The sequence below is a fragment of the Sinocyclocheilus anshuiensis genome, unplaced genomic scaffold (assembly GCF_001515605.1).
Source record: "Sinocyclocheilus anshuiensis isolate Anshui unplaced genomic scaffold, SAMN03320099.WGS_v1.1 scaffold331, whole genome shotgun sequence".
NCBI lineage: Eukaryota > Metazoa > Chordata > Actinopteri > Cypriniformes > Cyprinidae > Sinocyclocheilus > Sinocyclocheilus anshuiensis.
In genome coordinates, this window is record NW_015552556.1 from 58243 (window position 1) to 71909 (window position 13667).

Below are 13667 nucleotides of genomic sequence, written 5' to 3' on the forward strand. Positions count from 1 at the left end.
GCAAAGCGCGTGATTACAGTACTAAGCCGCTGCAATGGAGCAGCTCTAATGCTATTAAATTAAAGATGATGTACCATAAAGCAAAAATTATTCAGACCGAGTCTGGGAAAAAAATAATTGAAGTTGAGGTTTGCATGAAGCTGGATGACAGCATGCCCAGGAGACTACAGGCTGTCATTAAGGCTAAGGGTTTTTGGTTTCTGTACCCAATATTTGAAAAATTTACAAATGCAATAAAAATATTGGTATCGGTACTCTGTATCGGCAAGTACCAAAAATAAAAGTATCGGTATCGGGCGAGTACTGGAAAAAGTGGTATCGGTGCATCCCTAATCTGAAGGAATGACTCCCGTGAGACTGCTGCCCAAAACATCACAGGTCCCCACCATATTTAAAATTTGGCAAGACTATATGGGTTTCTCCAGATTTTATGAAAACTTTCTCATCATTTAACGTTTTTTTATTTTAGATTCTTTAAAGGAGACATATGCCCCTTTTTACAATATGTAATATAAGTCTCTGGTGTCCCCAGAATGTGTCTGTGAAGTTTCGGCTCAAAATACTCCACAGATCATTTATATCATTTTGAAAATGCCTATTTTGAGTGGAAGCAGAAACACGCTGTTTTTCGTCCATGTCTCTTTAAGTGCAAATGAGCTGCTGCTTCCCGCCCCCTTTTCCAGAACAGAGCTGCACCATTACAGCTCGGACCTGCTAAAAAAACATCTGTTTTGGTTCTGATTATCATGTTTATCGTGCTGAAATCATGCGTTTTAAACCATTTGAGTTTAAACTTCTGATATACTGCGTTTTCTGAGCGCACACATCCGAAGCACACATACAGAAAGCAGCTGTCACACAGCATGGGAGTACTAAACTAACTTCTCAATCACACACAAGTTTACGTTAAAAACACATACATGAGTTATAAAAAACAGTCGGTTATGTCTGTGAAGGTAAACAGCTGGGAAATATACCGCATGTTTATTTAGATCTGTGTGGCAGCAGCAATATACATTAAATAAATCAATAAATCCACTGCTCTTATGTATTCTTTTGCATTAATAAAACTGCCACTGCCAGAAATTCCAGGTTTATGAGGTTTGTTTTAAATGCGGTTTACATTTTTGAAATTATGCTCAGGCTTTAGGCCAGTTATGCATTGCACTGTCCTACCATTATTGTTGGTGAGCTGTGACTTGCAGCCACAGTTCCTTTTGCCTCAGTGAAATTTTTCCAGATTTATTTGCACATGTTATTTCTATAGGCTGTTTCCCTGGACGCATTAAATGTGCTGCATTCTGTGTAACTGATGCACCTGCAACTGTAGCACTTGGCATCTTTGGAACTCTGTTAGTTGCTTCATGTTGCTTTGAAAACTCACATCAAAGTCTTAATTGTCTGAAACCATTTATAGCTGATGCTTGCTGCTAATTGGCAATCAACCTAATTTGACTCTCCTTTGCAGCTGCATTTGCAATTATCATTTGGTCACTTCAAAGTAAATCTCTTATTCATTTACATACATGTACACACACTGAAAATCTGAGTATTCAAAATCTAATTTTAACCTGAAAAAACTATTGTTTTAAGATTTGAATCACTCATCCATCCATCTATCCATTCCCCTCCTATGTAGGGTCACAGGGAGGATTTTAAATAGTTTAAAATAAATGAAATGATGCCACTAATCAAATAAGCAAATTTGTGACAATGACAATGTAAACTTCTTTTAGTTTAGTCATTCACTCAAGCTATTATGCTGATAATACATGATGTATTTTTATTTGAACCAATTTTTGAAGTTTTTTGTGGTCTTTAGTATCAGATTTGACAGAAAGGGGTTAAGACCCAGTCTCAGAATTTTCTTGGCCCTCCACTCAAAGTTCTATTCTAAGAATCCCAAAACTAATGAATAAAAATAAGGTTGACGGCTTTTTTTTTTTTTTGGATGCAGTCTAATGAAATAATAAAATGTGTTACCTTAAAGGGGCCATATGATGCGATTTTAAGTTTTCCTTTCTCTTTGGAGTGTTACAAGCTCTTGGTGCATAAAGAAGATCTGTAAAGTTGCAAAGACTAAAGTCTCAAATCCAAAGAGATATTCTTTATAAAAGTTAAGAGTCAGCCACGCCTACCTAAAACGCCTCGTTCTAACACGCCATGATCTTTAAAATAGCATCATATGACCCCTTTAAGTATTATTGCAATTTGAAACATTTTCAACAAACTTCATACTTTTATAATAAGTGGCTCCAAAAATATCTTTCATTGGAAAAAAAAGGAGGGGATGATAATTAAATAGAAAAAAAGTCTGTCTGTTGCTCAAAAGTGCTTTAATACATCAAAACTATGTTCTTATACATTACCTAAACCATTTCTCATTTGTGTTGATTACATTGGTTGCGTTTCTGTAAAATATGTATATCTTTGATGCCTTTACTGTTCTTATCGCATAACATGCCTGATAAAAAAATGACACAAGTCTCTTTTTTGCACCTGCTTTTCTCCAGTTGGTGATAAAGTCCCAGCAGACATCCGACTGACCTCCATACGCTCTACTACTCTGAGAGTGGACCAGTCCATCCTGACGGGGGAGTCTGTATCCATCCTGAAACACACAGACCCAGTGCCTGACCCCCGTGCCGTCAACCAGGATAAGAAAAACATGCTCTTTTCTGTAAGATTATCTGGAGTGATTATGTTAGTTATCTGTCCATCTGCAGCTATTCTTTATGAATTTCAGGTTTTGTTTTTGTTACCTGTGGCGATCGGGCACTGGATTAAACACGGCCAGCTGTGGATGTGTATGATGGTTTGTGTACTGTAGTGGATTATGTCCGGCAGTCGAGTCTGTGTGTTGAATAAAACATCACTCATATTGTTTGCTCCCACATGGCTATAGTCATCACGTCACACAGGCTTTGAGCTCTCAGATGGATAATGACCAGAGAGTACCAGCCTCAAAGTCTCCACACCCACACACACACACACACATACACACACACACACGCTAAAGCCTCCATTACTTCTGTCCCGCTGAGAAACTCTAATGGATGTCTGGCCATGTAAGGACAGGAACATAAACAGTGACTTGGAGGACCCATCCAAAATGAAAAGCAAAACAATGAATGAAATGTGTAGCACTTTATTTTACAGTCCTGTTCCGTTTGTACATACTTATTATAACAATTATAATAACTGGGTAATAACTAGGTACTAACCCTGAACCAACCCCTAAATCTAACCTTAACCCATGAATTTACCTTATATTACCCAGTACTTTCTTGGGTAAGTACACTGTAAGTGCATGTACTGTAAAATAAAGTGTTACCATGATATGACTTTAAATATCACACATCTAGGCTCCAAAATTAACTTTTTGTCTAAGCGGACAATGGTAGGTGTTAAAAAAAGTACCTATGTAGTACCTACTATGTGCTATGAAGCTATATCAAATATATATAGCATTTTTTTTGTATATATGTATCAATGGCGTGTGCCAGTCACTCTATGAAATGCCACCTGCTACAAAAACACCTTGACGTGATGTTACTTTGTTCTTTATTATTTCATTTTGATAGCTTAAAGTCAGGAATATGTTGCCCCATAGATTTCTAAAGTTGGTACATTTTCAACTGAAGCAAAAGTTGAGGTAAAAAGATACATTCTCTTTTAGTAGATCATTTGCACTGCTTAGATTTGATTTAAATTACTTGTCATTTATAAATTGCATTTTAAATAATATATTATTATGTCAAAATTCCTGTCCAACTGGAACAGTAACATTTTATTCATTTGTTCATTTTATTCAATTTCTTAATTCCTAAGCTTGTTATAAGTACTGTAGGTGATGTTAATCCATCCTGGAAATTCAATTACGCTCCTAGTAATTACTCTGTCTGACAGTTCATCTGATCCACATGTGAATGTGGGTTTGTGTAGGGGACGAACATTGCAGCAGGGCGAGCGATAGGTGTTGTAGTGGCGACAGGTGTGCACACAGAGATCGGGAAGATCAGAGATGAGATGGCAGCCACCGATCCAGAGAGAACCCCTCTGCAGCAGAAACTAGACCAGTTTGGAGAGCAACTCTCTAAGGTAGGAAACTGAATTATCTGTGCTCTTTCTTTTTTATTTTTACCTTCACTCTATTGTTTGTTGAGTAACTATGCTCCTTGTATATGTTCTCTGTGCACATTATGGAAATTTTCTGTATGGATACGATGTGCAGTATAAAGCAGAGCACTGTGCTCAATGTGATTCTCCATTTCAAGTTTGATGAATGTGCTGGAAGTGTGATTTTAAATATTTTTCCTTGATTCATTAGTGGATTGAACTACCAAATTCCATGTTTAAACAAAATGTGATTAAAATGACAAAATAATCTTATTTATTTCTGAAATATGCAACATTTTAGCATATATTTAATCTTGCGTGTGCAGATGACTTAAAAAAAAAAACTAGTTGGCTCTTTAATATACTGTATACTGTGCAGTATATATTCCAAACGATTAAAAAAATAACACACAAAATCTGTATCATATTCCATATTCTGCCGTTTGCATAATTTAGCTATTTCCTGCTATACTTGAACTCAGTGCACTCTTTTTTAGAACATATCATTTGCACTGCAATGGTAATTTGCCATTTTTGTACCTCATTATTGTACCTCATTATTTTTACTATTTCAGTCCTTTTTGCACATTTTTGCTATTCATGAACTCACTGCACCTTTTATATTTATACACATTGCCATTTACACTATAATTGTCTTCTGCCATTTATACATCATCACTGTATCTGCACCCTCTCTCTTATTTTTGTTCTTTGTCATTTGCATTTAACTTATCTCTTACCATCTATACCTCATACCATATAACTGTATTTTACTGGCTGTGTACTTGTACTTTGCCCAATAACAATTAAAGTGAATGTATTCTAATCTAATCTAATCTAGTATTCCATTCCAAAAACAGCCTGTGCTAAATAAATGAACCAAAAAAGGCAATACAAATGTAAAAATACATTTACAGTATTTCATTGACAGATCCTCTCATTTGCTACATAACAGTTAGCATTCACTCTGCAGCAATTTGTCAGCATTATCGAGCTCCAGAGGTTGGGTCAGAAGTAACTGTTTGAATGTGAGTCATTCTTTCTCTTTCTCTTTCTCTTTCTGTCTGATTCTCTTTCTCTTTCTCTTTCTCTTTCTGTCTGAAGGTGATCACAGTGATCTGTGTGGCGGTTTGGGGTATTAACATCGGTCACTTCAGTGACCCAGTGCACGGAGGCAGCTGGCTGCGTGGAGCTGTGTACTACTTTAAGATCGCAGTGGCTCTGGCTGTAGCCGCCATCCCTGAGGGTGCGCAAATGTTAACCTATTTTTTATCTTTGCCATAGCCAAATTATTTAAATCTCCTTTTCTCAGGAATGCTATATGTTGGGATCCAGATGTCTGAACACTTTTTGACAATCAAAAATTTAAAAATGTACCTACAGAACAGAATATTTTAGGATTTGGAAAAATGTAAAATGTAAGGAAAATGTAAAGTTGGCACAAAATGAAGAAAAAGATTCAAATTGTTGTTGTTATGGACCCTTTTCACATTCCCTGGTTCTCGGAAGTGGATGTCGTCATAGTTGGGTAAACTTCTATAATGGTAAACAGAGCAACAAATACAATTTTATAAATATACTGCAAAAAATATAATTTCTGTGTTCCCATTTACTCAATTTCTATGACTTTACAAAAGAGGAAAAAAATATTAAGAGAATAATTATGTTGGGCATATAAATTAAGTTGAGTAATATAGTGTTTTTGTCATTTTTATATATATATTTTTAATATTTTTAAATAATTTTTTATCCAGTTTTAGTTATTTCAGTACATCAAGTTAAACTAAATGAAAACTAGAAATGTTGCATTGGCAACAAGCTGAAATAAAATAAGTTTAGGTTTTTGTTAATATTTTTCTTTGATTTCAGTTAGTGCTTATTTTAATTTCGAGTAACAAAACTGTGCTTTATGGTTTTATGTTTTAGTTTTATTTAACTATAATAACCCTGACACAGCATTAGCATGAACTATTATTCTGTGGAATAACTGGAAACGCGTCATATCTGTGAAAAGGATCCATTGATCAAATTTGTGACATGATTATGTGAACTCCTTTGTACAAAAGGTCAGATGCATTTTGAATAATTCTTGTAACCATGAACATCAGGTTTTACTTTCAGCTTGAGTGCTGCTTTTATCAAAGCAAAAGATTTTAAAGATAGCAAATGCTAAAAAAAACATTTATATTAACCTTTGCTGTTAAAATAACTTAGCCTATATTGAAATATTTCATAGTAAATTAGAAAAAAGTGCACAATAGAAACCCACTGTGTTATAAAGCTTCCTGAAAATGTAATTTCATATACATAAGAATACAGCATTTAAATCTGATTTTCATAAAAAATGAAAGGATTTAGAGAAATGTCGTTTAATATCTCATTGTAAAATAGTACATTTTACTGTGTTCCACTCCTCTCCCTTTTCCCATAACTTACTCACTGATGTCTTTGTTCTTTCTCACAGGTCTTCCTGCTGTCATTACCACATGCCTGGCGCTTGGCACACGCCGCATGGCCCGCAAAAATGCTATAGTCCGTTCCCTCCCATCTGTAGAGACACTTGGCTGTACCTCCGTCATCTGCTCTGACAAAACAGGCACTCTTACAACCAACCAGATGTCTGTCTGCAGGGTGAGAGAGACTTGTGTCCAGAGCCACAGTTTTACTCGAATACTTAAGTAATACTTATAATAATAATTTCTAATAGTGTGTAATAATTCTAACAGATGCATTGTGGGATTTTATTATTCTCTGATAGCTAGAAGATTAATAACATGGAATGATGCTTGAAAACCACGGATCAAACTTACTAATCATGTGTGTGCATGCATGGCTGTGCATGTGTGTTTGTCTGGGTGCAGATGTTTATTGTGGACATCGTCTCAGGTGAGAGGTGTTTACTGAACGAATTTACAGTAACTGGATCTACTTACGCCCCTGAAGGAGAAGTGTGAGTTTATTTCACATCTAACTACACTCACATACACACACACACACACACACACTCACAGGAATCTCTTCTGAACTAGCCTGTGGTTTGCCTAAACATTTATGTGATGTCTTTCTTAAGATTTTTTTCTCTTTTCCTAATCGATCCCTTTTTCTCACACTACCTGTTTTCAGTCCTGAATTCTCTATTTGCAGTCCTCCTCCAATCCCTCCCATCCTCTTTTTGTCTCTGTTTCAGGTATAAGGACGGTGGAATGGTACGCTGCAGTCAGTATGAAGGGCTGGTGGAAATGGCCTCTATCTGTGCCCTGTGTAACGACTCTTCGCTGGATTACAACGAGGTGCGTGTGCACATCTACATATTCTCTCTGTCATGGTGAAGCTGTAGAGACCTCATTTTCTCTGTATTTCCTCTCAGAGTAAAGGTGTGTATGAGAAAGTGGGAGAAGCGACTGAGACGGCTCTCTGTTGTCTGGTGGAGAAGATGAACGTGTTTGACACAGACCTGAGAGGCCTCTCGCCTGCTGAAAGAGCCACTGCCTGCTGTTCAGTGAGTGTTCATATAGTAATATGTTGGCCCACACTGAATCTCCACTCAGTGACAGCAGTATGATATGGTATATTACATGTAGAACTATTTTAACATAATTTTTCTAACTGTATTATTTATATTATTTTATATGATGATTATACATTTGTTTTATTAATGTATTATTATATTATTTTGAGTTTATTTACACAAATAAATATATAAATATTATATATATGTAAATATATGTATGATGTATAATTAATAAATATAAAACTATAATCTTTTAGCTATATTATTAGTATTTTTATTTATGAATTATTTCATTATATGCTATTTGTCAGCTACTCTGGCACAAGAGATTTCATCACATTTCAAATGCACTTTAAAATATTCTCTTCATTCTATATAGTTTATTTGTCAAGAGTAGATGAATGCACATTTTTGCATGATACATTTTTTACAGAGAGAGAAAAGTTGCTTTTTTCCCTCAAGGAACTGAAAACACAACACTGGGTTTTTTTCATCATCAGCAAAGAAAATTGGAAAAAAGTGCAGATTCTGTGTGGATCTAATAAATGGTTTATTTGGTGGCTTTTTTTTTCTTTTTTTTTTAACTGCTGCTTGTGAAATTACAGTCACTAATGATGAGTGAGTAGGATGTATTCCCTCCACCACTTCTCTCTCACACACATGCTTCTTCTCTCAGGTCATAAAGCAGTTAATGAGGAAAGAGCTGACTCTGGAGTTTTCTCGAGACAGGAAATCCATGTCTGTTTTCTGCTCTCCAAACAAACTCACTCGCTCTGCTTCAGGTGCCAAGATGTTTGTCAAGGTCTGGTTTTCATCTTTCTTTAAAGTTTTCTCTTTTTCCATTCCTTTCATTTTGCATTTTTGTTGGAGGATCACTATATATAACTGTAACTGTATCTTTAAACAAAATAGACTAATTAAAAAACAACCTATTTTAGCAAGAACAAATGCTTAAAAAAAGATTATATAACAAGTGGACATTCAGCAGCCAACATTTAAAATGTTATTGTGCCTTTTAAAGTGGCGCATCAGCTCAAAATTAGAGATGGGAATCTTTAGGAATGTAACGAATGTAATTTCCAGTTCCACTTTACTTGGACATCTTTGTTCTATATATAATATTTCTGTATATCTATTTTCAGCAGTGTCACATGATCCTGATCGTTCTAATATGCTGATTTTATCTGATTTTATCAATGTTGAAAACAGTTCTGAAGCTTAATATTTTTGTGGAAATTGTGATGCGTTTTTTCTGGATTATTTGATGAATAGTTGAAAACAACAGCATTTTTAATCATAATTTTTTTGTAACATTAAAAATACCTTTATTGTCACTTTTGACTTCTTAATCCCTTCTTAATATTAAGTGGTTCTCGTGGTGTGAAATGTATCATTGCCCATCCATCTACAATTCTACATGCATTTTATCTCTTGATGTTATTTATCTATTACAACTATTAATTGGTTTTCGATTCTTGAACTTTATCCTCACCTTCCTCACAATTCTGCATGCATTTTATCTCTTAATCCTGACTTCATAGGGGGCACCAGAGAGTGTGCTGGAGCGTTGCCGCTGGATACGGGTAGGAGGTGGTACACGGGTACCGCTGACCTCTGACCTAAGGGAGCAGCTCTTAAGCACAGTAAGAGAGTGGGGCTCAGGACGTGATACACTTCGCTGCCTTGCCATGGCAACTAGAGATTCACCCCCTGACCCTCGAACCCTGAATTTAGAGAACTCTGCAGCCTTCACAGAATATGAGGTGAGCAAGTTTGTTCGTTTGTTCGATAAATAATCTGAAATCATGAGAATAAGTTTAGGACAAATTAATATGAAATGAATTGTACATGAAGCAAAAAAATATTTAAAAATGTATATTTGAGTGCTATAACTTTTTTAACACTTTTATAACACTTTTTTTTGTCTCTCACAGTCAGACTTGACATTCGTAGGCTGTGTGGGAATGTTAGATCCACCCAGGAAGGAAGTGCTGAATGCAGTGCGTATGTGCAGACAGGCTGGTATACGGGTCATTATGATCACAGGTGGGTTAAACACACGTAGAAGTGATTGTAAAGGGAAAGTTCACCCAAAAATGAAAATTCTGCCATCATTTACCTACCCTCATGTCATTCCAAACCAACAAGACTTTGGTTAATTTTGACTTGGAGTCGGCACCTATAGCCTCGTCCCGTCTTGTGAACCTTTCCCAATCATGCTCCCCCTCGCTCTCTCCCACTTTGCTTCCTGTCAACTAACTGTCCTATTAAAATAATAGGCAAAAAATTGTGTTTTTGGATCTTCTGTTCTGAGTTTTGGTTACCTGGCCCTTTCAAAGGAGGGATAGAAACCTTCAGCTTTCATTAAAAATATCTTGTGTTTTGAAGATTAACCAAAGTCTTATGGGTTTGGAACAACGTTATGGCAGTGTTGGGGGTAACACATTACAAGCAATGCTAGTTACGTGATTTAATTACCTTTTTCAGGTAACTCGTAGAGTAATGCATTACTTTTAAATTTACAACAAAAGATCTAATTTACTTTGTTTTCCCATTTATTCACTGACACCTTTGCTGTCCCCATGCAGAGGCACTTCCTTCATCCTGAGGCTTATTAATTTCTCTTTTGGTGTGAAAGGGCCTTTCCAATTGCCAAAAATATAACTTTTATTTAATTTTATTATTTAATTTAATTTAATTGTTTAAAAAATAAATAAATAAACAAACACAGCCCAGGTGACAAAAAGTAACGCAAAATCAATGTAATGCATTACTTTCAATAAAAAGTAACTACAATAAATAACACAGTTACTTTTTTATGGAGTAACGCAATATTGTAATGCATTACTTTTAAAAGTAACTTTCCCAACACTGCATGAGGGTGAATAAATGATGACATTTTTGGTTGAACTAACCCTTTAAATCTCAACGCTCAATCTCAGTGACAAATATAATTCCAGTCTATTATCTAATTGTGCCTGGGCAGGGTAAACACAAACAAATATGCAGGTGAATGTCAATCTAAGGTCTTCTTCCTGTTTTGGTTTGTCTAGGTGACAATAAGGGCACTGCCCTGTCTATCTGTCGTCGAGTAGGCATCATCACTGAGCAGGAGGAAGAGGAGGCTGAAGGTGGGCCGTTTGGCAGTGGCCTCACAGGACGGGAGTTTGATGAGCTGCCTCCCCACCTGCAGCGACAGGCCTGTCGCACTACCCGCTGTTTCGCCCGCGTCGAGCCAACGCACAAGAGCCGCATTGTAGAATATTTGCAAAGCCTCAGTGATATCACAGCGATGGTAAGTGTTACTAGACATATGAAAGTGCAAAAAACTTAAATTAATGAACGCTTGTGTTTTCTGTCCAGACAGGTGATGGTGTGAATGATGCCCCAGCTTTGAAAAAGGCTGAGATTGGCATTGCTATGGGCTCAGGCACGGCTGTGGCTAAATCTGCTTCAGAGATGATCTTGGCAGACGATAACTTTTCAACCATCGTAGCTGCAGTGGAGGAGGGCCGAGCCATTTACAACAACATGAAACAATTCATCCGTTACCTCATTTCTTCTAACATTGGAGAGGTAGTCTGGTATGTACAGACAAAAATCACTGTAAAGCCATGGTCACACTATACTTTGAGCAAGCAAAATTTCTGCGGACACTGCAACAGTTGTAATATGACGTCACTCTCTGTGGCATCTTTTCAGAAAACATATCTAGAAGGCTGTGAAACACCTCCAAAATATGTGCCAAGGAAATCTTTCAACCTCATATAGGGGCGCATTAATGCACGGGCTTCAAGGGGCTGAAGCCCAGGGGCCTACACTGGAAAGGGGGCCCACTGGCTGCAGGGAAATTATATTTTTTTAATAATTATTTATATGGGAGTTTGCAGCAGTGACAACAGCGTTCTGTAAACAAACTCACACACTCTTTTTCGGTGACGCACTGGTTGTAGTAGCCTATATAGTGAATGGCTCAGTTTAGGTTTCCCCTACACAGTTTGTATAGTTGGTATGTTCCACATGGTCCATCGATATACTGAAGGCGGAATATACAATGCATTCGCTAGTAAATAACTGCAGCACGAGAGTATCTTTTAGGGCTTCATGATAAATCGCATGCGATATTTAAAGGAACACTCCACTATTTTTGAAAATAGGCTCATTTTCCAACTCCTCTAGAGTTAAACAGTTGAGTTTTACCGTTTTCGAATCCATTCAGCCGATCTCCGGGTCTGGCGGTAGCACTTTTAGCTGTAGCTTAGCATAGATCATTGAATCTGATTAGACCATTAGCATCTTGCTCAAAAATGACCAAAGAGTTTCTATATTTTTCCTATTTAAAACTTGACTCTTCTGTTGTCACATGAAATTACATTTGTGAAAGAACATAAAGTTTCCAGTTACAAAGAACACAAAAACATTTTTCCTCCCATCTCATATTTTATTTCCATCACCATGTCCCCTTAGCGCAGATTCCCAATTACACAGATTCCCATTGAATGGATGACTGGATTTCGTCTGCAAAATTAGCATTTTAAGCATTGTTTAGTCATTTTTTCTCTCTGTCTCTCAGTATTTTCCTCACCGCTGCTTTGGGAATGCCCGAGGCTCTGATCCCAGTCCAGTTGCTGTGGGTCAATCTGGTGACGGATGGTTTCCCAGCTACTGCTCTCGGCTTCAACCCCCCTGACCTGGACATCATGTCCAGACCCCCACGCTCACCTAGAGAACCACTCATTTCGGGTTGGCTCTTCTGCAGATACCTCATCATCGGCTGTGAGTCATTTACACACATCACTCCTTGTTATTAAGATTAAAACCTTTCATTACTGTATATAGGATAATGTTATTGATCAGGTTAGATCAGATTCTATAATACACAAGTGCAGTCATTATTTTTTTCATTTCACTTAATCATGCAGAAAAAAAACCTCGGCTTATCCCCTCTTCTTAGGGTATCCACTAAAGTGCAGAGTTTTTGTTTATGACATTCCTTGTTACAGAGACGAACATGCTCTTAAATTTGAACAGTTATGCCAGACAAGCAGTGCAAATGTGGTATAAATGTGAAACGGATCCATTTTGTCCCATATGTCTAACAAACAGCTTTGTGTGAGGTGTGCAGCAGTGATTAGATTTGGTCTGAGCCATCTGGCCTATTCTAATCCAAACATGATCAGCGATCACACCTATATTTGTGTCATCTTTCACAGTTATTTTGTTCAAAAATCAAACCCTTATTAATGTACGAGGCAGCATGTTAAAAATCAAGAAAAGACCAATAAAAATGTGCAAAAAATGTTTCTTCTCCAATTTATTGTTGAAATATTTAACATTTAAATGGTGGCTGTCATAGAAAGTTGTTTTCATTCAACTGATTGATTGGTTTATTCAAACATACAGTAAATGAGACATCATTAAGAGGTTAAATGGTTAGTTCACCCAGAAATGAAAATTCTGTCATTAATCTTGCTTAGACAACTTTTGCCCCCTTTCATCCAGACCAGCACGTACTACCCCCCTGCCCCCTGGCTGTCCGATGTTCTCCGTGAACATTGCTCTAGACTCAGGGCTGCAGAGAGGAAATGGCACAAATCAAAAAAACTCGACCGACCTTAGTGTGTATCAGTCACTCCTCTCTTCCTTCTCTGCAAATGTCTCCACTGCTAAAACTACATACTACCACAACAAAATTAACAACTGTTCTGACGCTCGCACACTTTACAAAACTTTCTCTTCTCTTCTCTGTCCTCCTCCCCCTCCTCCTTCATCAACTCTTACAGCTGATGACTTTGCAATATTCTTCATAAATAAAACAAGAAACATCAATGACCAATTCTCCACACCACAAACCGAAGTTAACTTCATAACGACAAATACACACTCTCTCTCCTCCTTCTCTCCACTCTTGGAGACGGACATTTCCAAACTTATCATTTCCAATCATCCTACTACCTGCCCACTTGATCCTATCCCCACTCACATACTTCAGGCCATTTCTTCTTCAGTCATACCTGCGCTTACTCACATTATCAAC

General features: G+C 37.0%; 1 protein-coding gene across 1 annotated transcript in view; it reads left to right on the plus strand.

Annotated features, from left to right (window-relative positions):
* LOC107664566 (sarcoplasmic/endoplasmic reticulum calcium ATPase 2-like) overlaps positions 1 to 13667 on the plus strand; it is a 27990-nt gene that overhangs the window by 4419 nt on the left and 9904 nt on the right. The window contains exons 7-19 of the mRNA XM_016455169.1: positions 2514 to 2680; positions 3946 to 4101; positions 5224 to 5365; positions 6584 to 6750; positions 6981 to 7069; positions 7307 to 7409; positions 7487 to 7618; positions 8307 to 8432; positions 9172 to 9393; positions 9565 to 9676; positions 10684 to 10925; positions 10994 to 11214; positions 12204 to 12406. Of these exons, the coding sequence (XP_016310655.1) occupies positions 2514 to 2680; positions 3946 to 4101; positions 5224 to 5365; positions 6584 to 6750; positions 6981 to 7069; positions 7307 to 7409; positions 7487 to 7618; positions 8307 to 8432; positions 9172 to 9393; positions 9565 to 9676; positions 10684 to 10925; positions 10994 to 11214; positions 12204 to 12406 (2082 nt within the window). The remainder of the gene's footprint in view (positions 1 to 2513; positions 2681 to 3945; positions 4102 to 5223; positions 5366 to 6583; positions 6751 to 6980; positions 7070 to 7306; positions 7410 to 7486; positions 7619 to 8306; positions 8433 to 9171; positions 9394 to 9564; positions 9677 to 10683; positions 10926 to 10993; positions 11215 to 12203; positions 12407 to 13667) is intronic.